Below are 24,014 nucleotides of genomic sequence, written 5' to 3'. Positions count from 1 at the left end.
CTGAGTAAAAGTTCAAAGTTTTAATCCAAATTTAGACAGCGGCGGGGAGGTGGGGAGGGAATCAATCTTTGACCACAGATACCACGCCCACTCGGACCACAGGTGGAGGCCGCGCATGCCTCCTTAGCACCCAGAGTGGTCCCACCGTTCAGACTGGCACCGCCGGGGCCACGCCCCCACGATCCGATTGGCCGCGGCGTTTGGGCCAGTCAGAAACTGGACTGTAGCAGAGTGACTCGGAGAGGCCACGCCCCCTCATCCTGCGTCAGGGGCGGGGCGTTCCCAGGGTCCCACGTGGATTCCCAGGGGGCGGGGCCTGTGCCCCTGCCACCACCGGGGCGTGGGAACCCCTTGGACCCTGAGTTGGCCACGGGAGAAGATGGTAGGGGCGAGGCCACCCTGGGCGTGGAATCTTCCGGGGGCCGAGGTGCCGGAGGGGGAAGGTCTCCCCTGGCCTCCGAATTTCCACCTGGAGTGGCTAAAAGAGAAGAAGAGCAAACTGAAGGACTCCGCCCCTAAGCATCCCGCCCCTCTCCCTTGAGATCCAGGCGCCGACTCCAGCTCTCCTCCCTCCCACCCTGGGACCCGTTCCATTCCTCTCTGAGACTCGGCTGCTGCTCACCTGGCCCCCTTCTCCTTCTCGCTAGGACCCGATCCCTGCCCTTACGTTCTCCCCAAAAGAATGGCTTGACAGCGCTCACCCCTGGACTCCAGCTTCCCCGTTGCCCAAAACCCAGTAGGATGACATCCCCCGTCGTCACCTGTCATGATTTTGTGCCACTGCGATGCCTCAGTGGCCAGGGCTTGGGAAAGGCTGAGAACTCGCTCCCGGTGACCGTCGGAGGTGGGCAAGTATGGTGTGGTGATCCTGGGACTAGAAAAAAGACAAAAGAAAAAGAGAGAGAGAGAGAGAGCGAAGGTGGGCTTCAGGGTTGGGAAGATTCTGTATAGCAAGGACCAAGCAGGTAAGCTCAGGCTTCTGGGAGTTGTAGTTCCTACCATGTGCCTTGTCTCTCAAAAGACTTTAAACCTAGGCCAGGTGCCTTATGGGATTTGTAGTCCCACTGCACACCACACCAATGACACAAGAATACTGGAAGGAAGGGGTAGGGTTTGATTTAAGCCATGAGAGTTCTGGGAACTTTAGTACGTAATCCTTGCTCCCAAGTGATTCTTGGTTTTGTTTCAGATGCTCTTCTTAGAGCCCAAGGAGCTCTAAAGGTTTTGCAACTTGAAATTTACTACTCAGGAGACTCTAATAGTAAGGCTAGCTGACACTTTTGCACATTAATCTCCCTACTCCCTTCCCCTACCCTCCAGTGCCTTACCTACTCCAGGACCCTGAGCTTCTGAGCCATTTTGCAGCTCCTACGATAGGCTGGAAAGGAATTGGGGCATTAGAATTCCTGACTTCATTTGGAGGATGAAGTAGAAGGCCTTCAGAGAGGAAATGAAAATTGCCCAAACACGCTGACGTGTAATTTCACTTTTGTTTCTGGAAATCAGCGCTAGTTCACAAATTTTACAACACACACACACACATACACACACCTACCATCAGGACCTGTCTACTGCCTATTAAAGTGGAGGTAGAATATCTTCAATGGCTTACATGTGGTAGGCTAGATCCTCAGCCTGGAACACCACTGAGAGGAGATTAATCATATATCCTATTGATCAACCCAATGATGGATTCATAGCATAACAGATCATTAAGAGGTGGGGTACAGTTGGAGGAAGATAGTCTGTGGGTGTTGTACCCCAGGAAAATTTATCTTGTCTCTGACTCCTTGCTCCATCTGCTTCCAGTATGCTCTACCACAACCCTCCTCCATGGTTTCCTTCCTTATCATAAGCCCAGAAACAAGGACCAAAACCCCTAAAGTCACAAGCCAAGAGTCTATCTTTCCTCCTATGTGGTATTTTTCTCAGGTATTTTGGCACAGCAACTGACAATTGACTACCATAAAATTCTTTTTTTTTGGGGGGGGGGGGTCCAGTCATGGGGCCTGAACTCTGAGCCTGGGCGCTGTCCCTCAGCTCTTCAGCTCAAAGCTAGCACACTACCACTTGAGCCACAGCGCCACTTCCGGCTTTTTTCTTTTTGCTTATGTGGTGCTGAGGAATCGAACCCAGGGCCTCAGGCATGCAAGGCAAGCACTCTACCACTGAGCCACCTTCCCAGCCCGACTACCATAAAATTCTGAGGAGCAACTATCCTGAGCTGTGGAAAATCCTCTGGTCTCAGGATCCCAGGACTCTCCTTGCTAAAATAATGTGGGGGAATTCCTTGCCCAGTATTCTGACCCCTCCGCCTTGCTTCCTTACAAAGCAATAAGTGAGAAGAAAAACTGGGCTTCCAATGAGACCTGCGAACTCTGTTCTGAAGAAAGACCTGGGGTTTTCTCACCCCCTTCTGACCACCCTCTGTTAGAGGAGCCAGGAAGCTGAGAAGGGCAAATTGGGTGAGGGGGTATGGATAAGGAAGTATGCTCATATCTCAGAAGGAGAAACTGAGGCTCAAAGTGGAAGTTCAGAGCCCTCTACCACCCCACTGCCCCACGACTGACCCCATTCCTCTCACCCTTTGTTCCATGTCAGGCTGGTGTCTGGCTGTGGACAGGGTCCTCCCTAGGGTGAGGAGGCTGGGAGAGGCAGGGCGTGGAAGAGGCCGGCCATGTTCCTGGTTTCTGCGCATGCGCTCCAGCTGCTCCCTTGCACTCATGCGGGGCCGGGCTACAGGGGCCTAGGAAGATAAAATGGTGGAGATTCAACCTGGGCCTCCTCTTGCTCTGTTTCCCCCAAAAGGAAGGAAGTACTCAGACTCTCTGGCCATAATGAGCTTCTGCTAGGAGTCAGAATTCCAGATTGCACATCACACAAAGAAAGAAAAACCTCTGAACTCATTCTGGTCAAAGAAATAATGGCTCAAGGGGTAGCCCGCCTACCTGGCAAGTGCAAAGTCATGAGTTCAAATCCTAGTATAGGATAATCTGGACATACACTTTAGTGGCAGAGCTCCTGGCTAGCACAGGCAAGGTCCTGGGATGATACGAAGGAGGCACAGAGAAGTTTACCAACCCACCTCAAGTCACACAGCTGACTTACCTTGGTTCCCAGCTGTGGGGAAGAAGGGCGGCGACACTCAGGGCTGGGTGCCCGGGAGATCCTTGGAGACTCAAGCCCTAGAAGGATGGAAGGGCTCTGTGAGGATGGGAGCCCCAGGAAACCCCACACGCACCCTACAGTTTGCTCACCTGTTGTGTGTGGACTTGCAAGAGTACTGTCACCTTGGTCACGTCCGGGGGGCCGCCCCCAGTCAGCCTCAGGGGACCGAGGCATGCTCACTCCTGCAGACTCAGGCAAGCTCTTCAGGGACACAAAGAAGGACTTGTGATCGTAATAATTGTTTTTGCAGTGCTCAGGGACTCAGACTCCTGAAGATTAATATTATAAACCCAGCCGGGCACCAGTGGCTCATGTCTGTAATCCTAGCCAACTCAGGAGGGTGAAATTTGAGAATCGTGGCTTAAAGCCAGCCCGAGCAAGAAAAGTCATTGAGACTTATCTCCAATGAACCAGCGAAAACCTGAAAGTGGAGCGGTGGCTCACCTGGTAAAGCATTACCCTTGAGCACAAAAGCTAAGGGGACAGCACCTAGGCCCTGAGTTCAAGCCAGGACTGGCACTAAAAAATAAATAAATAAAATTATAAACCCGTTGAGCATTAATGGATCATACTTAGCTACTAAAGAAGCTGAGCCGGGCATTGGTGGCTCACACCTGTAATCCTAGCTACTCAGGAGACTCAGATCTGAGGATCTCGGTTCAAAGCCAGCCCAGGCAGGAAAGTCCGTGAAACTCTTATCTCCAATGAACCACTAGAAAACTGGAAGTGGTGCTGTGGCTCAAGCGGTAGAACGCTCACCTTGAGCTAAAGAGCTGAGGGACAGAGCCCAGGCTCAGGGTTCAAGCCCTATGACCGACCAAAAAAGAAGCTGAGATCTAAAGTCAAGTTTCCAGGCCAACCCCAAGCAGAAAAAATCCTCCAGACTCCATCTCCAAAAGAATCATTAAAAAGCTGAGCTAGAGGCGTGGATCAAGTGGTAGAGGACCAGCAAACAATCCGAGCAAAGCAAGAGATCTTGACAGAGCCAGACAACTTGGTTTCATATCCCCTCTCTGCCATTTTAGCTGTGTGACTTTGAACATGTAGCTTTACCTCTCTGGACCCTATGAGTCCACATACATAAGGTACTTAGAACAGCAACTGACACTCAAGTCATTACACTAGCAACTAATTACAAGTGCAAGGTTTTCTTATGAGTCTGTTATTCTGATCATGAGTCTGTTATTCTGCTAAGCACGTGACCACCAAAATAGGATGGCATTACACAATAAACTCATAAGGTCACTAAAATTATTACTTTTATTATTACTATTAGTTCTTATCGATCTCATTTTCCAGATGGTGAATTTAGGGGCATGTAATGAAGCTGATAACTAAAATCTCCAAGATGGCCGAGCTGGGTTCTGCACCTGGTTTTCTGAGTACACAGTTGGAGAGTTAGCAAGATGTAGCTCTGATTTGTCTAGGACAACAATGATTTCGGTTTCCCAAATGCCAACTCTGTGCCAGAACGTCTCCTTCACCATGTCTTCTCCTTGTGGGTTATGATCAGTGATGTAGGCCAATGACTGTGGTGTGAATGTTCCTTCCTCCAGCCTGACTAATATGACTGGATATGGAGATGAGGCTAAATGCACACAATGGGTGGATGGCCAGAGCTGGCCCCAGCTGCCATGATGGATTATGATGGCAGATGCTTGGCCTTTCTCATCTGACGGCTCCCGTTGTACAGATTCCACCCCCCATGAAGTGAAAATATTTGAGGTTGGGTACAGAAGCTCATGCCTGTAATCCCAGATACTCAGTGAAGGCAAAATCTTGACAAGAGCCTGTCTCAATCAATAAAAACTGTGCAAGCCAGGCCTCAGTGGTTTACCACTGTGATCCTAGCTACTCAGGAGGCTGAGATCTGAGGATCATGGTTCAAAGCCAGCCTGGGCAGGAAAGTCAGTGGGACTCTTATCTCTCAGTAACCAACAGAAAACTGGAAGTGGTGCTGTGGCTCAAAGTGGTAGAGCACTAGCTTTGAGTGAAAAAGCTCAGGGACAGCACCCAAGCCCTGAGTTCAAGCCCCATGACTGACAACAACAACAGCAAAAAAGCTAGCCATGGTGGTACATGCCTGTCAGGAGGTGTTAAATAGGAAGATTGTGGTCCAGATGAGCTTGAACAAAAAAATAAAGACTGTACCCCAAAGATAACTAAAGCACGGCTGGGAAGTGGCTCAGTGGTAGAGCGCTTGCCTAGCATGCATGAAGCCCTGGGTGCGAGTCCTCAGCACCACATAAACAGAAAAAAGCCAGAAGTGGTGCTGTGGCTCAAGTAGTAGAGTGCTACGCTTGAGCAAAAGAAGCTCAAGGACAGTGCCCAGCCCCAGGACTGGTTTAAAAAAAAAAAAAGATAACTAAAGCAAAAAAATATCTGGAGATGTGGCTCAAGTGGTAGAGTAGCACCTGCCTACAAAGCAAGAGGTGCTTGCTGAGTTCAAAACCCAGTTCAAAACCCATATGCTATTATTATTATTATTATATAATTACTTTGTCAGGGGCTAGGAAGGTGGCTCAGTGGTAGAGCGCTTGCCTTGCATGCCTGAGGCCCTGGGTTTGATTCCTCAGCACCACATAAGCAAAAAGAAAAAAGCTGGAAGTGGTGCTGTGGCTCAAGTGGTAGCGCGCTAGCCTTGAGCTGAAGAGCTGAGGGACAGCGCCCAGACCCAGAGTTCAGGCCCCACGACCGGACCCCAAAAAAAAAAAAAATTACTTTGTCAGTTGTGGGGCTTGAACTCAGGGGCTGGGCACTGTCCCTGAGCTTTTGTGCTCAAGCCACAGCACTACTTTCAGTTTTCTGGTGGTTCACTGGAGATAAAAATCTCACAGATATTCTTGCCTGGGCTGGCTTTGAACTGTGTTCCTCAAATCTCAGCTCCTCAGTAACTAGTATTCTTGAGCTTTTTTTCTCAAGGCTAGCACAGCTCCACTTCTGGCTTTTTTTTTTTTTGTAGTGGTTCATTGGAAATAAGGAGTCTCATGAACTTTCCTGCCCAGGCTGGCTTTGAACTGGGATCCTCAGATCTCAGCCTCCTGAGTAGCTAGGATTATAGGTGTGAGCCACTGGTACCCAGCTCTATTATGCTACTTTGTATGAGGGTCTTGAGCAACCAGTGAGTTTAGTGTCCACAGGAAGGAGGGCTATATTACCGATCCTTTGGGGGCAAGAAAGAAAGGCTTCCAGGTGAGAAGGTATGTGTCTGAAATTGGGTAGCTGGCCAAAGATCAGAGAAAGAGGTGGTGTGGGTGTGTGGGGGGGGGTCAGGTAAATAGATGGCTTGGGCGGGGGTCAGAGGGTCTCACCTCTCTCTCTGAGGACTCCTCCCCTTGGAGCGCAGGGGAAGGGGACTCAGGCTCGGTGGGCGGGGGCTGCTTCTGGGGCCCCCCCAGACCAGCCAGTGTGTCCTCCACCATCCACAGCTGCTGCTGAGCAGAGGCTCTGTCCTGGGAAAACAGGAATTTAAGAGGAAAAAAAAAATCCAAGAAGCGTTATTGCTGATAGGCCCCGCCCAGGAAGACTCAAATCACGAGGTGGTTTATGGGGTCCCGATTCTTTTTGCTGCCAATATCCAGCCCACCTACCGTCCTTCCTTCTTCGCTTCCTCTCACCTTCCCTCCCTTGCCTTCCTCTATTCCTTTCTGAGACAAGTTCTCCCTAAGTAACCCAAGTTGGCCTCTAACCGCCAGCCTCTGTCACCCAAAAGCTGGGATTACAGGCATGCACTACCATAGCCCATAAGAAGTTAATATTTCTGTTTTGCCAATCCTAGGGCTTGAACTCAGGGCCTGGGCACTGTCTCTGAGCTTCTTTTTGCTGAAGGCTAGCGTTCTATCACTTGAGCCACAGCACCCTTTCTAGCTTTTTCTGTGTATGTGGTACTGAGGAATCAAACCCAGGGCTTCATGCATGCTAGGCAAGCACTCTACCACTAAGCCACATTCCCAGACCAAAGTTAATATTTTTGAAGACAGCTCTATGATCTGGAATCCACTAACTAGGCTTAGAATGAGGAAAGCAAGTCTGAAGCTAGACCCCTGTGGTTTATATCTTAGGGAATAGGGTTAAATTAAGAAAGGGGCGGAGCTTTGAACTGGATACTGCACAGCATGCTGGAGACTGGGCTGGAGGTGGATTTTAGCAATGGGAGTCAGAGCTTTAGGTAGCTTTAGAACCAGGAAGGGGTCTGGGAACTGTTCTCAGTCTGAAAGTAGGTTTTGGCTACAATGAGAATGAAGGCAGGGGAGGGACTGCTGGGGAAAAGGGAGGGGCTTCCGCCATGGGCCATGGGAGGGGCTTAAAGTCAAAGGTTTCCAGGTGGAACTTGGGAGTGGGGGGGTTGGGTTTGGGGCTCAATGGGAGGATGTACCTGGGGGGACCCAAGGTGCAGCAGATACTCCAGGGTTTCTCTCAAGGTCCCTAGTTCCTGTTCCAAGCCGCTGTAAGTATCCCAAACCCGCTCTCGCTCCTCAGGTCACCCAAAGCAAGAAGGAGACATGAGGTTAGATATGAGGTGCTGGGACTACAGGCGTCCACCACCATACCCAGTGACTAGATATTATTTTTAGTATGTAGAGTTTACATTAGGAGAGCAGACAAGGCCCAGAGGGGTTGTATAATTTTTCTAAGGTCATATAAACATTTTGAATTGGAGAGTATAGAAAGCCAGGAGCTAAAATCAAAACCACTATGTCAGCCAGATGCTGGTGGCTCACGCCTATAATCCTAGCCACACAGGAGGCTGAGATCTGAGGACTGCGGTTCAAAGCCAGCCTGGGCAGGAAAGTCTATGAGACTCATCTCCAGTTGAACACCAAAAAGCCAGAAGTAGAGCTGTGGTTCAAGTGGTAGAGCATTAGCCTTGAGCACAAGAGCTCAGGGACAACGCCTGGGCACTGAGTTCAAGCAAGCCCCAGAAATGGCGCACGCACCGCACGCACACACACACACACACACACACACACACACACACACGCACACACATACACACAAAATCACCATGTTGTGAATGAAACTCTACAATCCATCACTAGTATTCAAAGGAAAAAAAGAAAAAAATAGAGAAAAGAGATAAAAGGAAAAGAAAAAATGGGGGAAAAAACTTAACCCTTCTTTATTTCATGCTAGGACTGGGGCTTGAACTCAGGGCCTGAGCACTGTCCCTTAGCTTTTTCCACCCGACTAGTGGTCTACTACTTGAGCCATATCTCCACTTTCAGCTTTTTGGTGGTTAGAGACAAATATCTTGTAGGCTTACCTGCCTGGGCTGGTTTCAAACCACAATCTTCAGATTTCAGCCTCCTGAGTAGCTAGGATGACAGGGGTGAGCCACCAGCGCTTAGCTTAATGAGCCCTTCTTAAACTACTAAACCATGTTGTGTTGCTTGTCAGTCCCTTCATGATACTCAAGATTATTGGGCCAGGGGTTGGTGGCTCACGCCTGTCATCCTAGCTACTCAGGAGGCTGAGATCTGAGGATCACAGTTGAAAGCCAGCCCAGGCAGGAAACACCATGAGACTCTTATCTCCAATAAACCACCAGAAAACCGGAAGTGGTGCTGTGGCTCAAGAGGTAGAACCTTGAGCTGAAGAGCTGAGGGACAGCGTCCAGGCCCAGAGTTCAAGACCCATGACTGACAACAACAAAAAAAAGTTTATTGGGTAAAAACTTCCCTAGGTCATACTCTCCAGAACTTCCTAAAAGCCCTCAGCTTCTGCTTAATACCTGTCCAAGACCTACTGCCCCTTCCCAGATAACTTACCTGGGCCAGGTGACAGAGGGCGGCCCTCACACTGACCAGCCGGTCCTGCAGGAGGCGCTGGTGGCCCCAGGCCCTGCCCGGTGCTGCTGCGTCCCTGGTTGCCTGGCTCAGCTGCTGCCTGGTCAGCTCCAACGCGGCCTCCAGCTGCTCCTGCATTCCAGAGCACAGTGGTTAGAATTCTGCCCCCACACCCAAACCCAAGGATTCCCCCCCTCCCCATCACCCTTCCCCTTCCAGAACCTTCTCCTCCTGCCGCTGGTCGATGTCCTCCTGGAGGCTTCTCAGGAGTCGATCCTGCCCACACAACTTAGTCAACAGAGTCTGGGGAAATGAAGCAAGAAGCTGATCATGGACTTCATCGAGGCTTTCTGTCTCCTTCACCATCTAGAATATTCTCTCCCCAACTTTGGGAACTCAGCAGAAGTTGGATCTGGGAGAACTTACATCTGTCTCCAACTTTTGATGGAAGGCCGAGTCCAGGGGTGGACCTGGCTGTGGAGGAGAAAGGCCCAGGTCAAGAAGACAGTCCCCACACACACCCAAACACCCTTCTTGCTAGCTTCCCTCCAGCTTCAGGAAACCTCAGCAGAGCAAACCTCACATCCTTACCCTCAGGAACAGCCCTTGAGCTCTGTCATCAAACAGCCATGACAAATATTAAAATTCACGAGGAGAACAGGGTACCAGGGGTACCTAGCCTGTCATCCTAACTACTCAGGAGGCTGAGATCTGAGGATTTGGGTTCAAAGTCCATGAGACTTTTTTTTCTAGTCCTGAGGCTTGACTCTGGGCCTGGGCACAGATAGTCTTCTACCACTTGAGCCACAGAGCCACTTCTGGCTTTTTCTGTGATTTCTTTTTCTTTTATTTTTTTTGGGGGGTCCAGTTGTGGGGCCTGTACTCTGGGCCTGGGCGCTGTCCCTCAGCTCTTCAGCTCAAGGCTAGCGCTCTACCACTTGAGCCACAGCACCACTTCCGGCTTTTTTCTTTTTGCTTACGTGGTGCTAAGGAATCGAACCCAGGGCCTCAGGCATGCAAGACAAGCGTCTACCACTGAGCCACCTTCCCAGCCCCTTTTTCTGTGATTTCATGCAGGTAAGAGGTAAAGAGTCTCACAGAATTTCCTAGCTGGCATTAAACCTTGATCCTCAGATCTCAGGGTCCTGAGTAGCTAGGATTACACATGTGAGCCATCAGCACTGACTCCGTGAGACTCTTACCTCCAACTAACCAGGAAAAAGCCAGAAGCAGAGGTATGGCTCAAGTTGCAGAGTGCCAGCATTGAGCACAAAATCTAAGGGACAGTGCCCATGTCCTGAGATCAAGACACAGTACTGACATGAAGAAGGAGGAGGAGAAAGAGGAGGAGAAGGAAAAGATGAGGAAGATGGAGGAGGAGGAGGAGGAGAAGGAAGAGGAGAAGGAAGAGGAGGAAGAGGAGGAGAAGAAGAAAACAAAAAGCCACCTGGCAATAGACACAGAGACAGGTGGAATGCAAACCAATGAACACTTGAGATCTCTTTTTTTGTTTTTTGTTTTTTTTGTTTTTGTTGTGTTTTTTTTTGGGGGGGGGGGTCCGGTTGTGGGGCCTGAACTCTGGGCCTGGGCGCTGCCCCTCAGCTCTTCAGCTCAAGGCTAGTGCTCTACCACTTGAGCCACAGCACCACTTTTGGCTTTTTTCTTTTTGCTTATATGGTGCTGAGGAATCGAACCCAGGGCCTCAGGCATGCAAGGCAAGCGCTCTACCACTGAGCCACCTTCCCAGGCCCAACACTTGAGATCTCGAAGCACCTAAAACAAGGCCTTCAGAGGAACCGGGCAGCACATCTCCTTCTCCAGAATGATGAGAAAATTCACTTTGGTTATTTTAAGCTTTGTATTTTTCAGTCCCAGGATTTGAATTCATGTTCTAGTGCTTACTAGGTAGGTGGCTCTATCATTGAGCCTTTTCTGCTTGAGTTATTTTTCAGAGAAAGTGTTTATGTTTTACCTGGGACTGACTTGGATTGCAGTCTTCCTACATATGCCTTCCTCAGAGCTGGTATTACAGTTATGCACTACCGGACCCAATTTGTTTGTTGAAATGGATTCTGGCTAATTTCTTGCTAGCCTCCAACACTGATCCTCCCAATGTCCATCTCCAGAGAGTGGTACTTTGTTAGAATAGCTACAGGAAACTAACCCAAGCACCTAGGCAGAGACAAGGAACTGTCTAGTCTTCTCTCAATTCCTCGGCATGGAAGTGACATTCTTTATGGCAAAGAAAGCAAGGGAGGGAATTTCTGTAATATCTGAGGTACCCCAGGATACCTACCAACAAAACCATGGAGGCCCGGGTCCCGGGAGGTCTTGGGGGGAGCTGGAGATAAGTGGAAGAACCAGAGGAGGCCTGAGAGGAATACTGGAATAAAAATAGTACAGTGCAAAGGTCAGAATGTAAATATTCTTGACACTTTTTGTTGTTGTTGGTCATGGGCTTAAACTCAGGGCCCTAAGCTTCTTTGGCTCAAGGATAGAGCTCGGTAGCCACAGAGTGGCTAGTTAACTGGAGACAAGAGTCTCAGGGCTGGCTTTGAACCATGATTCTCAGATCTCAGCCTCCTGAGTAGCTAGGATTACAGGCATGAGCCAGCAGGGCCTGGCTGTTTTTGACATTTTGAAGTTTAGACAACACCCTTCCCTTTCTTCCCTTAACTGCTCATCAAAATTTCAAAATAAATGGGTGCTTAGCAGCCCCCAAAGGCTGATAGAAGCCAGCTGTGGATATTTGGGCTACAAGCCCATGATGATCAGAGGCAGGTAGCCAACTAGCTTTTTTTTTTTTTTTGTCGGCCGTGGGGCTTGGGCGCAGTCCCTCAGCTAGCGCTCTACCATTTGAGCTACAGAGCCACTTCTGGTTTTCTAGTGGTTTACTGGAGATAAGAGTCTCACAGACTTTTCTGGATCTCAGCCTCCTGAGTAGCTAGGATGACAAACGTGAGCCACCGGGGCCTGGCTAAGCTTATTTTTTATTTTTACTTTCTGAGACCTGAAGCAAATGAAACAGTTCTATCTCACAGCACTGTGTTGGAGAGGAGGCTGGACCACAACTCCCATGATGCTTAGAGAGCAAAGGCCAAGGAACCGTGGTGAGGCCCATGGGAGATAGAGGCCTGTGACACTACCTAAAACCGCCTCCCCCAACACATTGCATTTTGGGTGGGAACTACAATCCCCATAATGCACAAGGCACAACTACCAGAAAATGTACAGGGGAAGACGTCTCTGCGGCCTCATGGGAGCTGTAGTTTCTCTTCCTCCACTTCTCCACTTACCTGTGTCCTGGGCTCCTGACTCCAGTGCTGGGGGCTCTTGGAGGGTCGAACTCCACCAGCTTCGGAGCCGGTTCCTCGGCGGGGAGTCGGGGGCCGGGAAAGGGTCTGTCGCTGGGGACCCCAATCCAGAGGAGGCCGGACATCGATGCGACTTAAAGGGGTGTGAGGTCGGGCAGGGAGGGTTGCATCTCCTGATGAGGGAGGGGGTCGCCGCGCAGGAGCAGACCAGGGACGGGGAAGGCTCAGAGGAGAGGGAGGGCGAGAAAGCGGTGTGAACAGGCTGTGGTCAGGACAGAATCAGGAAACTGAGTCAGCTAGAGCCTCTGCTCCACCTCCACCATCCACTCCTCTATCTTTAGCCTCAAAAAAAAAATCTCATCTCCCTGTGTCTGCTGTACGGTCCTCTGCTGGGAAAATCCTGAATAGTTTCTCCTGTGTACCCTACTTAAGGCCTTGGCAGCAACCCCAACAACAGGCAAGCACTAAGCAGACAGTACCGGGCCCCGCCCCCAAGCCCTAACCACGCCTTCCCACCAGGCCCCGCCCCAACACCTCTGGCCCCGCCCACCACAGGCCCCGCCCCTACCACCAGCCAGCCTTACTCTGGGCTTCTTGTCCTCCTCATTCCTGGGCTAGATGGCAGGTGTGATGTAGGGCTGGGAGAGAGCAGCCTGGATCTGCCACGACCTTTGGAGAGCCGAGCCACCTCTGGTGACTCTGAGATGCATCCTTCTCCCCTGCTCACTTCTGGAGGACCCCCAGGGCCTCCAGGGCCTTCCCCAGGCTGGGGACGTGCGGGTGACCTGGATCGCCCACTAGCAAGGTGGCACAGAAAAAGACATCACTCATACGGCTCTCCTAACAGCACTATTTTCTTAGTGGCCCACTCTGAAAGGGGAGTTGTGCAATATGAGTAGCGTCCCAATCTCACCAGTCACAGCAGTGACTGGTACCAGGGCCATCGGATGCATCCAGGTCTATGAGAAACAGGTAGGTTTCTAAGCTCCAGACTGAGATTTAGGGTAGGTCAAGACAAAGCCTGAGAGACAGTCTGACATTTAAAAAAAAAATCTGTCCTTTTTTGTTGTTGTTGTTGCCAGTCCTGGTGCTTGAACTCTGGGCCTGAGCTCAAGGCAAGCACTCTCCCACTTGAGCCACAGCACCACTTCTGGTTTTGGGTGGTTCATTGGAGATAAGAGTCTCTCATGGACTTTCCTGGCTGGGCTGGCTTTGAATTGGATCCTCAGATCTCAGCCTCCTGAGTAGCTAGGATGACAGGTGTGATGGCACCTGGCTCTGTTCTTCTATTTTAGGTGACACCGTTAATATGGGTGCCTGGGGGCAGGGTTGAAATGGAGATTTGTGAGGAAGCCAATCAGAGAGTGTAACATATTGACAACCTAGGAGCAGCCACTGTTCATGAGATCCTCGGATTGGAGGATCAGCTCGAAGGGGTGGGACTGGGCGATGTAGGGGGCAGAACTTGAGAAAGTCCTTTTGCTGTTTGGGGGAACAGAAGTTCCCTAGAGGCAGAGCTTTAAAAGCACAGTCTCCTAAACTGGATATTCAAAGGGTGGGACTACTATGTGGAGATTAGCTTGGATCAGTTATGCTCAGAATGGAAGTCATGGGTGTGGCTTGGACCTCCACTCACCAATCTTCTCCCTCTGCTCTTGAGGCCCGGCCCAGTGCCCGAAGCCAGCCCCTCAGGTCCTCTAACGTATCAGCTGCTAGAACATAAGTCCTCATGCCAGGGTGTTCAGCCTGTGGGAAGAGAAGGTTTGCCAGTCCCAAGGTCTCTATAAAGGATGTCCTTGATCCTAGTTAAGAGCTTTTATGTCTAGCAGCGGATACTTCCTGCCCCAGTCTCTGTCACCTGCTACACCTGGGAAATGGAAGGACTCACGGTAAAGGTGAAGCGTCGTCCTCGAGGAGCTCCCGGCCCATCTGGTCTAACACTGTAGCTGGGGAGCAGGACACTGCCCAGGACACTCTCCTCTCGACTGTCTGCAAAGAGGAGGGAGCAAGGGAGGGTTGGGGACTAGGAGTGAGTGTGGGAGGGGGGGTCTTCCCCAATCCATGCCATCTGAGACACTGACCCTTGTAATAGAAGAGGCAATGGCCGGAGAGAACAAACCAGCGGCGTTTCCACAGCCGGAGTCCAGAGCTGTCCTGAGAAGAGAGGAGAAAGTAGATGGACACTGTGCTACATGAGAACAAAGCCCCAGAGACACATGGGAGAAGAGGGGCAGAGATGAGAGGGGACAGAGATGCAGAGGGAGGAGTTGAGAGGCACGTCTGACACCGGATATCCCACAGTGAACTGAGAGCCAGTGTATGGGTTGAGAGACAGATTTTTGCGCAATCAGACCTGTGTCTGACTCGAAGCTCTATACCACTTTCAAACTATGCCCTCAAGTCGTTTGCCTGCTAGGACCCTCACGATTTCCCATCTGACAACTGGGGATTGAGACATTTAGGAGGGCTTGGGAGAGATAATGTACCACAAATGATCAGGGACTTTAGAGAAAGAAGTGTTCCAGGTATGCTGGCGCCTGAGACACAGAGTGGCCAGGGTGGTGGTACTGAGTCATGATTCCAATTCTGAGCTTCTATCACCTCTGCCTGAACCACTCCACAGTCTCCATCCATAAGCCCTTTGCTGGGGACAGTAGTGACACCTGTAATCCCAGCTATGCTTCAGGTGCTAGGTAGGAGGATGTCTCTGGAGGCCAGTCTCAGGGCAAAAGCTCAGATCCTGACGTGAGGAGGACAGAGCATGTATTGAGGTCCTAAGTTCAAACCCAAGTACTGCCCAAAGTAGACAGTGAACGAATGCATCAGCGAATGAATGAATGAAACTATGTTAGAATAAGGGGAGAGGCCATAAGTTACATCAGGAGACATGGAAGGTAAGAAAGAATGGACAGCCAGGTCACGGCCCCAGGGTCCTTTTCTCCTGTGGACCTTACCTGCTTATGAAGCCAGCCCCGAATATGCACAGGCAAGTTGGGGTCCCTTCGGAGGGCATGGTTCCTCTTTCCAAAGGCATGGACTTTGTTTACCACTCGGGCAGGCTTCTGAGGAGAGAAGATGGACAGAAGTGAATGGGGGCTCACTTGGAATGGGCTCTAGGAGGGTTAAGAAGAGGCTGAATTTGGACGTCAGCTGGAGGCTGTTGCATACACCTATAACTCCAGCTTCTCAAAAGCAGAGGAAGGAGAATGACAGCAGAGGCAGGAAGGTGACAACCAAGGAACAAGTCGGCATGAAACTCCATCTCAAGCCAGGTGCTGGTGGCTCACCTCTGTAATCCTAGCTACTCAGGAGGCTGAGATCTGAGGATTGTGATTTGAAGTGGGGAGGGGGGGAGGGGGGGAGTGCCAGTGAGACTCTTATCTCTAATAAACTACTCAAGAAAAAAAAACTATAAGGGGTGCTGTGGCTCAAGTGGCAGAACACTAGCCTTGAGCACAAAGAGTCTCAAGGACAGTGCCTAGGCTATGAGTTCAAGCCCCAAGATCGGCAAAGGAACTCTATTTTGTTTTGTTTTTGTTTTTTTTTTTATTTTGGGTCCGGTCCTGAGGCCTGAAGTCTGAGCCTGGGCGCTGCCCCTCAGCTCTTCAGCTCAAGGCTAGCGCTCTACCACTTGAGCCACAGCAGCCACTTCCAGCTTTTTTTTTGCTTATGGGTGCTGAGGAATCGAACCCAGGGCCTCAAGCATGCAAGGCAAGTGCTTTACCACTGAGCCACCTTCCCAGCCCAAGGAACTCTATTTTAAAGAAAAGAAGAACAAAGTAAGAAACTAAACAGCAAAAGGACTGGATTTGTGATTCAAGTGGTAGACCCTGCGAGTTGAACATTTAGAAACAAGGATAAAAAAAGAAACTGGAGCTAAGCCCTGATCGAACACACCTGTAATCCTAGCTACTCAGCAGGCTGACATCTTTTTTTTTTTTTGGTTGGTCGTGGGGCTTGAACTCTGGGCCTGGGAGCTGTCCCTCAGCTCTTCAGCTCAAGGCGAGTGCTCTACCACTTGAGCCACAGCACCACGCCTGGTTTTCTAGTGTTTTATTGGATATAAAAAGTCTCATGGACTTTCCTGCCTGGGCTGGCTTTGAACCACGATCCTCAGATCTCAGCCTCCTGAGTAGCTAGGATTACAGGCATGAGCCACCAGCGCCCAGCTTCAGGTTGACATCTTTAAAGCCAGCTTTAGCAGAAAATCTGTGAGACCCTTCCCTCCAATTAACCAACAAAAAGCTGGAACTGGAGGTCTGGCAGATATGTTAGAGCATCAGCCTTGAGTGAAGAACCCAAAGGAGAGTGTGAAGCCCTTAGTTTGAGCCCCACTATCAATACAAAAAAGAAAAAAAGAAAAGAGGTGGAGGAAAAGGAAAAAGAAGAGCCACGCCCTCTCACTTCCCTGGGGACCTGGGCTGGGGCGGGGCTTCAGCAACCAAGTTCAACAGAGGTTCTTCCTTTGGCTGGGAATTGGGGAAAAAATAGGAGGGGTGGGGACAGAATAGGGCGTGGCTTCAAATTCCCCACTGCAGCTGATGCTTAACTTGGGACCTTCCCAGGTCTGGCAGACCACCCTGTTGCTAAGAATCCTTATCCTTAACAACCAGAATCCCAGGGCCAGGGAACAGAAGTATCCCCAGACGCGCGCCCCCCCAGCCTTTCTCCCTGTGCCCACCAAGGAAGCGCATACCTTCGTGCTCAGGCTGCTGAGTGAGGAGACAGTGGAGGCGCTGCTGGCCAGGCTGAGGCTGCTCCGAGGTCGAACCTCCTCCATCAATGGCTTGGAAATGCACAGAAAGGGGCTGTGTCTGGGCAGTTAACCCAGCTGGGGACAGGGATGGGGTCAGAGGCTCCAAGGTCAGAAGAGGAGGAGGAGGAGGAGAAAGAGCCTGTTGTTTGAAGTTGGGGGGCTGGGGGAGATCATGGGCTAAGGACCGCATACCAGGGGCAATGCCAAGAGAGGTGGGCGGCCCTAGCAGCTGCGGGGAGGGGGGCAGTTGTCTGAATGCTGGCCAGAGAATAGGGGCTCCTTTATTCACACCCACTGAGCTCTGGCCAGGAATGTGACCCTTTTTGTGCTTAGAGACACCTCCCACCCCCATTCCTTGCATCCTTCTGGCTGCCCCAGGCTACCTGTCTCCCACTTCCCATGCATCCCCCCCAAAAAAAAAAACCATCCTTACTCCCCAAGCCCAGGCCTGTGGGTGCCCAGGCAGGAATGCACACCCGGGCAAGCCCTCCCAACCCAGGCAGAAACTTACCCAGCCCTGGAGGGGTCCCAGGAACTGAAGAGGGGGCCCGGTGTCCGTCCTTTGTCGCTTTAGGTGGCTCCCTCTCTCTCTCCCTGTCTCTGCTCACTTGATCTTCCCCACACTTGTTTTGTCTGTCTCCTGTCTTGTTCTCTGTTTCTGCCTCACCTTGTCTCTTCTGGTTTTCTTTTCTCCTCTCTATTATCTCCGATCCCTTGGCTCTTCCTGTCTCTCTCAATCCTTCTATCCAAGTCTGCTCCTCTAATTGAATCACGGCCAAAATCTCAGTCTCTCTCTCTCTCTCCCTACCCCCTATCTTGCACTTTCTGCCCCGTCTTGCACTTTCTTCTGCTGTCAAGATCTCTTCCTCTTGTTCCCCGTGGCTGCTGTTTCCTTCCCGTCTTTCCAATTCTCTTCCTCCCTCTCTCTTTCCTCCCTCTCCCAGTTTCTCTTTCCTCTCTGCTGGTTTCCCCCTCAGCCTTGCCAGCCGCCCACGCGGCTGTCTCCCCTCCCAGTCCTGGCTGTCCCCGCCCCATCACAGCCTGACCCCTGGCTCAGCTGCCCCCACGGCTGAGGGGAGGGACTCCCCCCCCCTCACCCCCAGTTCTTGGGTTCCCTGAGCTGTGACTGGAACTTCTCAATGTGTGGAGCTGAGCCCTCAACTCTATAGTCTCAAGGAATTATGTGGCTAGGGGTCTAGACCAGTGTTCCACTTGTCCCCCTCAGTGAAGAGGACTTTGGGGATTGTAAGGGGTCCATAGCTGGAATTCCTGAAACTCTGGAACAACTGGGATTAGGGATCTAGAAGTGTAGCTTTGAGTGAATGGCGCAGGGGTGTTCCATTTAGCTTCCCCAGAAAGAGGTGATGCGTTTCAGATCTCTACCTTAGACCCAGGTGAGAATTCTTGTCAGACATTTGCTGGGCCCCAGGCTGGGGACAGGGATAGCTCAGTGTTGGAGCACTGGCTGAACATCTATGAGGCCCTGGGTTCCAGGCCCTGCACCCTTCTCTACCCCCCAATAAAAAGATTATGAACCGAACTGGCTTCTTGGGTCTGAAGTTCGTGGCAGAGCCACACCCAATCAGAATTTCAGTTCAGATAAACAGCCTCTGTATCCATTTCCAGCAGTGAGACCTAGGAATACAGCCTTGTGACCATGAATCAAGTCAGTTTAGCAGACATTCCCCTTTCCCTCTTTCCCTCCCCCTCTTTCCCCTCCTCTCTCTCTCTGTGCCGGTACTTTGGCCTCTCTTAGCTTTCCTCCTCAAAGCTAGTGGTGCTCTTGAGCTCCACTTCCACATCCTGCCTCGGCTGGCCTCGAATGAAGATTCTCAGATCTCAGCCTCCTGAGTGGCTACAGGTGTGAGCTACAGGTGTGAACCAGCCAGCACCTGGAGGTCTATCAGATGTTACACACATGTTGTAGTGGTGCACACCTACTATGTGCCAGGCTATGACCCAATCGTTGAGGAAGCAGTGAGTTGATGAATCTGGATTCTGCTGCGACCCACACCCCCTCCTGCCCCCTTCTCCTGGGGAAATGGCTTGATCCTAACCTTAGGTTTCCTTATTTGGGATACAATAATATCCTACTCGGTACCCTACCCCTGAGAGGATGTGGCCTGGATGTCGGGGTGGCAGGCTTTAGACATGGCCTGCTGGTTAAATCGAAACACAGGTAAGAAGGGCGCCAAGGGACCCGCTGCCCAGGTCCGTGCCTTTGATGGACAGTCAGGTCGCTCAGGGGGGCGTGGCCACGCTGGGACAGGCCCTGTGACGTCACATCGCCTGGACTCTCCGCGAGAGCTTTCGGTGTTATTTTCCATCTGCCCACGCCCGGCCCTGTGATTCCCAGACCCCGCCTCCTCGTGACGTCAGCACGTCCGCTGCGTTGGTCTATAAAGGCCCGGCGGCCCGCGTCGCTCCGCTCTGTCGTCGGCTCCGTGCTCAGCCTGTGGATGTTTACATGCGAAGCGCGACTCGGCTCTGCGTGTCTTCGTCGCGACAGCGCTTGCGACTTCCGCTGAGACCTCGAGACCCCCGGCCCGCCGCCTGAGGGTGCGATGAAGGCGCTGGCTTCCCGAACCGTCCGGACCTACGATCGCTTTTGGAAGCTCAAGCCAACACTCCTACCCCCGGGGTGACGCGCAGGCCCCAGCCTGAGTGAGTGAGAGGAGCGGGCCGGGTGGGGTTGGAGGTGAGGGGTGGGGTAGGGTGGGATGGGGAGGGGCTCGAGGCCGGACTCCTGGCCAGTAATGCGGGAGGGGGGCTTAGTCCCGAGATGGGAAGGTTCTGGATCGTGGCAGCTAGGTTGTAAGGAAGGAAGACCCTCTCGGAAAGCCTGACTCCTGGGGGAGGGGAGGGGGCGTAGTCTTAGCGTCTGTGGGAGTCAGCCTTGGGTCCCCAAGGTAAGGAATCGCACCCGGGCGGTGTGGATGGAGGGTCAGGCGATAGAGACTTGATGTGGTCGATTTTCAAAATCATCCAAGAATTGGGGGCTGTGATTTGTTTCCAGAAAGCACGTAGAAAACTTGGGGAAGTCCCAGGGGTCTGGGAGTTTGGATTCTTGGGATATTAGGAAAAGTGCGAATTTAGTACCTAGGCTCGGGGATGTAGGGATGAAGGGGAAGAGAGGCACGCAGATGGGCGTGGCTGAGATTAGAAAGGAATTTGGGTGGAATTCCCTTGTTGCTATTTTTGTCTTATGACTCAAAGCTGTGCCCTGAGGTTCTCGAAAAAGCTGGGTCAGCCTCTCCCCTGGGACTGAGGATTGGGCCCCAGCTCCTTTGTGTGCTAGGCAAGAGCTCAGAGCTACATCTCTGGGCACTTATTTTGAGACAGGATTTTCTTAAATTACACAGGCTGTCCTTGAACATCCACCCATTTCCAGAATAGCTGGGATTACCGGAGATCCCTGCCACACCCAATATGGTTCCTAATTTTTTTTCTTTTCCTTTTTGCCCCTTTCCTTCTAGTCCAGAAAGATGGCCCCAAGCCACGGATCTCACGCTACACAGCTCTGGAGGGATGTTCATTCCTTCTACCTCCTGTCTCCACTGATGGGCTTCCTCAGCAAGGCCTGGAGCCGGCTGAGGCGCCCAGGATCACCAGAGCCCTGGCAAGTACAAGTAGTAGCAGGAGCAGATGAGGTAGAAGCCGGTCTGCAGGTAGATGCCTCAGCCGCTGTGGCATCCCCCCAGTGGGGCAGACACCCTCAAGAGGGAGCAAATGGTAGTGAAGCCCCTGAAGATGGAGAAGCAGCCTGGATGCCCCCTGTTGGCCTAGAAACCAGTCATAGCTCCCCTCCTGAAACCTGGGGACTTTCAGATAGGAACAATAAAGAAAACGTCCAGAAAGAAGGAAGCAGGGACCCTGGAGATGAAGAAAGGAAATCTATGGATGGCCAGCCTGCACCCTGGTCCCCTGGCCTATTGATAAGGGGCCTGCGAGGTTCTGATAGCAAGTGTGGGGAGGAGGCAGCTGAAGAGGAGGGAGGGACTGAACTCTCTTATCCTTCATCACACTGGGATGGTTGTCCAGCCGTGGAGGACAACGACGATGGAGAAGCTGTTGAGGAAGAAGCTCCTGGAGCCTCTACTTCCCCAGTATCTCCACAAGTCAAGCCTAGCACTTGGGTGCATTGCCCGGGAGAGGAAGAGGATCGAACCACGGAGGAGGAAAAAAGAACAGAAGCCAGGGAGACTTCCATTTCTCCCACATCTTCCTACCCCAAGTCCTGGGAGTGTTGCCCAGGTGAGGCACCAGAGGAGACTGAAGAAGCTAAGCCAGAACCAGCTCCAGCTCCGAAACAGCTGCTTAGGGGCTGGGAGTGTCCCTCTAATGACTCAGAGGAAGAGGAGGAGGAAGAAGAGGACACTGCTTTAGGAGCAGCATCCATCCTTCTCTTGGGGGCCTCTGTGGGGGCCTGGGTGTGTTCGCCAGGAGAAGACACAGAAGATGAAGACAGCGAGCTGGAGTCAGCTGAGGAGGGGGAAGACACTGAGGCTTCCTCACTCACCCCCCCTACCAGTGCTTTCTTGAAAGCCTGGGTATATCGGCCTGGGGAGGACACAGAGGAGGAAGAGGAGGAAGACAATGATGAGGACAGTGAGTTGGAATCAGCTGCGGAGGAGGGAGAAGCTGAGGCTTCCTCATCCAAACCCCCTACGAATGTCTTCTTGAAGACCTGGGTGTATCGGCCTGGGGAGGACACAGAGGAGGAGGAAGAGGAGGAGGATCAATTTGATGATTCAGAAGCTGCTGAGGGAGGAGAAGCTGCTGAGTCAAGCCCTAGATCCACCCAGATCAGAAGCTGGGCCTGTCAGCCCAAAGAGACTGAAGAAGAGAAAGCACCTGAGCCCCGCCCCTTCCAAGTGGCCATCTATTTACCTGGAGAGAGGCCGCCAGCCCCCTGGGCTGCTCCCCAGCTGCCCATCCGACTCCAAAGGCGACTTAGGTTGAAAGAAACTCCCACCCAGGAGCCGAACGATGAGATTCCTCTAAACACCAGAAAGGTGAGCCCTTGGCACCTAGTACTCTTGATTCCATATGTAGGTCGCTGAGCTTGATTGAAGTTTGAGACAGGGAGGGGGTGGAGGAAGATGGGCCAGATGCCAGACTCCTGTGTCCCTGTGTTACAGAGGATTGCACGTGCACTCTACTGGGAAGATTGTGTACACTGTCACGCAATCCTCTGAAACAGAGACTGAGTCCCCGTGGGAGGGATGGCTCATGATAGCTCCTGGAAACTCTGTTGTCATGAGTCATAAGGGCCTTTCCCGTGGTAGGCAGGTGACCAGCTTAATAGGCAGCATGCGTGTGTAGCTAATTCGGCCTTCTCTGGATATCTCTAGCCCTGTGCCTTTAGTGTCTAAATTCCGGTGTGTGTGTCTGTCCATCCCCAGGTGCGGTTTTCTGAGAAGGTCACTGTCCATTTCTTGGTTGTCTGGGCGGGAGCTGCTCAGGCTGCCCGCCGAGGCCCTTGGGAACAATTTGCCCGAGATCGAAGCCGCTTCGCCCGCCGCATCGCCCGGGCCCAGGAGGAGCTGGGCCCCTGCCTCACCCCCACCTGGCGGGCCAGAGCCTGGGCACGACTGGGGAACCCACTCCCATTTCTGGCCCCCATAGCTGCCCCTACCCAGATCTTGCCTTCCTCCCTCTCTTCTGAGGTCCCAGCCCAGGCCACGCCCCTTCCCTCTTCCCCCCTCCTGTGAAACTCCAGCTCCTGGCCTGTGTCTGAGTGTGTCAGAAACAAGGTAGGGGGAACTGGTGGCTTATGCCTGTAATCGAGAGGCTGGGATCTGGGTATCGTGGTTCCTAGCTGGCCCGGGCTGGAAACTCCACCAGACTTTTTAATCTCCAATAAACCACTCAGAAAAAAAAGCCAGAAGTGGAGCTGTGGTTCAAGTGGTAAAGTGCTAGCCTTGAGCACAAAGAGGCTTGGGGACAGCACTCAGGCCCTGAATTCAAGCCCCAGGATCGGCAAAAAAAAAAAAAAAAATATTTATTTATTCCTGAATTCAAGCCCCAGGATCGGCAAAAAAAAAAAAAAGAATATTTATTTATTACAGTGTTGGTTTACATGTGAAATAAAACCTTTTGTAAGTGAACAACTTTTCTGTGTGCATCCTGTTTGTTTCCTATATTTGAGAGGATTACACAAAGGTTAAGGCCTGAGTAGATTTCTCATCAACTCTCCAATTAAGGCTGTTGTGTTTTTTTCTTGTTATCTGCTTAAATCTAAATTTTATTTTCTGAAGTGGGGGTTGGAATTCTCACTGATCCCTAAAGAGAGGATTAAGGCTGGGCACTGGTAGCTCACTCCTGTAATCCTAGTTATTCACAAGGTTGAGATCTGAGGATCTTGGTTTGAAGCCAGCCTAGGTAGACAAATCCAAGAGTCATATCCAGTTAATCAGCAAAAAGCCAGAGCTGGAGGCATTACTCAAGTGGGTGGAGTACCTTTTTTTTTTTTTTTTGTCAGTCTTGGGGCTTGAACTCTGGGCTTAGGCAGTGCCCCTCAGCTCTTCAGCTTGAGCCACAGCGCCACTTCCCGTTTTCGAGTGGTTTATTGGAGATGAGAGTCTCACGGACTTTCCTGCCCAGGCTGCCTTTGAACCACAATCCTCAGATCTCAGCCTCCTGAGTAGCTAGGATTACAGAGGTGAGCCACTGGCCCCCTGCTTATGGAGTACCAGTCTTGAATGGAAAAAGTTAAGTTCAAGCTCAGTACCCAGCTAGTGCCTTTAGGCCTGTAGACCTAGCTACTTGAGAAGCATGAGGTCCTGAGTTCATGCCCTAACATTGTCTCACAATTTTTTTTTTTTTGGGGGGTCCGGTTGTGGGGCCTAAACTCGGCCTGGGCGCTGTCCCTCAGCTCTTCAGCTCAAGGCTAGCGCTCTACCACTCGAGCCACAGCACCACTTCTGGCTTTTTTCTTTTTGCTTATGTGGTGCTGAGGAATGGAACCCAGGGCCTCGTGCATGCAAG

General features: G+C 51.6%; 2 protein-coding genes across 2 annotated transcripts; one reads left to right on the top strand and one right to left on the bottom strand.

Moving 5' to 3' along the window:
* Positions 1 to 5: 5 nt before the first annotated feature.
* Plekha4 (pleckstrin homology domain containing A4) lies at positions 6 to 17,933 on the bottom strand. Its single transcript, XM_042700401.1, has 20 exons — positions 17,536 to 17,933; positions 16,965 to 17,099; positions 15,223 to 15,330; positions 14,350 to 14,422; positions 14,157 to 14,257; positions 13,905 to 14,014; positions 12,853 to 13,065; positions 12,251 to 12,530; positions 11,251 to 11,337; positions 9,381 to 9,428; positions 9,177 to 9,257; positions 8,937 to 9,086; positions 7,544 to 7,642; positions 6,480 to 6,620; positions 3,258 to 3,369; positions 3,109 to 3,185; positions 2,585 to 2,746; positions 1,329 to 1,378; positions 762 to 874; positions 6 to 478 (listed from the first exon to the last, which is right to left on the bottom strand). Exons 2-20 carry the CDS (start codon positions 17,046 to 17,048, stop codon positions 210 to 212), a joined length of 2,358 nt encoding a protein of 785 aa, XP_042556335.1. The 5' UTR covers positions 17,049 to 17,099; positions 17,536 to 17,933; the 3' UTR covers positions 6 to 209.
* A 1,532-nt stretch (positions 17,934 to 19,465) lies between these two features.
* Ppp1r15a (protein phosphatase 1 regulatory subunit 15A) lies at positions 19,466 to 22,947 on the top strand. Its single transcript, XM_042700402.1, has 3 exons — positions 19,466 to 19,688; positions 20,501 to 22,039; positions 22,430 to 22,947. Exons 2-3 carry the CDS (start codon positions 20,510 to 20,512, stop codon positions 22,736 to 22,738), a joined length of 1,839 nt encoding a protein of 612 aa, XP_042556336.1. The 5' UTR covers positions 19,466 to 19,688; positions 20,501 to 20,509; the 3' UTR covers positions 22,739 to 22,947.
* The last annotated feature ends 1,067 nt before the right edge of the window (positions 22,948 to 24,014 follow it).

The sequence above is a fragment of the Dipodomys spectabilis genome, unplaced genomic scaffold (genome assembly GCF_019054845.1).
Source record: "Dipodomys spectabilis isolate Male_0828 unplaced genomic scaffold, ASM1905484v1 ptg000266l, whole genome shotgun sequence".
NCBI classification, from domain to species: domain Eukaryota; kingdom Metazoa; phylum Chordata; class Mammalia; order Rodentia; family Heteromyidae; genus Dipodomys; species Dipodomys spectabilis.
Note: the sequence above shows the minus strand (reverse complement) of the source record. Positions and strands in the feature narration are given on the sequence as shown.

Excerpts from the sequence above, each read along its gene's own strand:
- Plekha4 (XM_042700401.1), bottom strand. The coding sequence starts at position 17,048 with ATGGAGGAGGTTCGACCTCGGAGCAGCCTCAGCCTGGCCAGCAGCGCC. Across the intron at positions 6,621-7,543 it reads TGCACCTTGGGTCCCCCCAG|GACAGAGCCTCTGCTCAGCA; the intron begins GTACATCCTCCC and ends CTGTTTTCCCAG. Across the intron at positions 479-761 it reads GTGGCACAAAATCATGACAG|CCACTCCAGGTGGAAATTCG; the intron begins GTGACGACGGGG and ends CTTCTCTTTTAG.
- Ppp1r15a (XM_042700402.1), top strand. The coding sequence starts at position 20,510 with ATGGCCCCAAGCCACGGATCTCACGCTACACAGCTCTGGAGGGATGTT. Across the intron at positions 22,040-22,429 it reads TTCCTCTAAACACCAGAAAG|GTGCGGTTTTCTGAGAAGGT; the intron begins GTGAGCCCTTGG and ends GTCCATCCCCAG.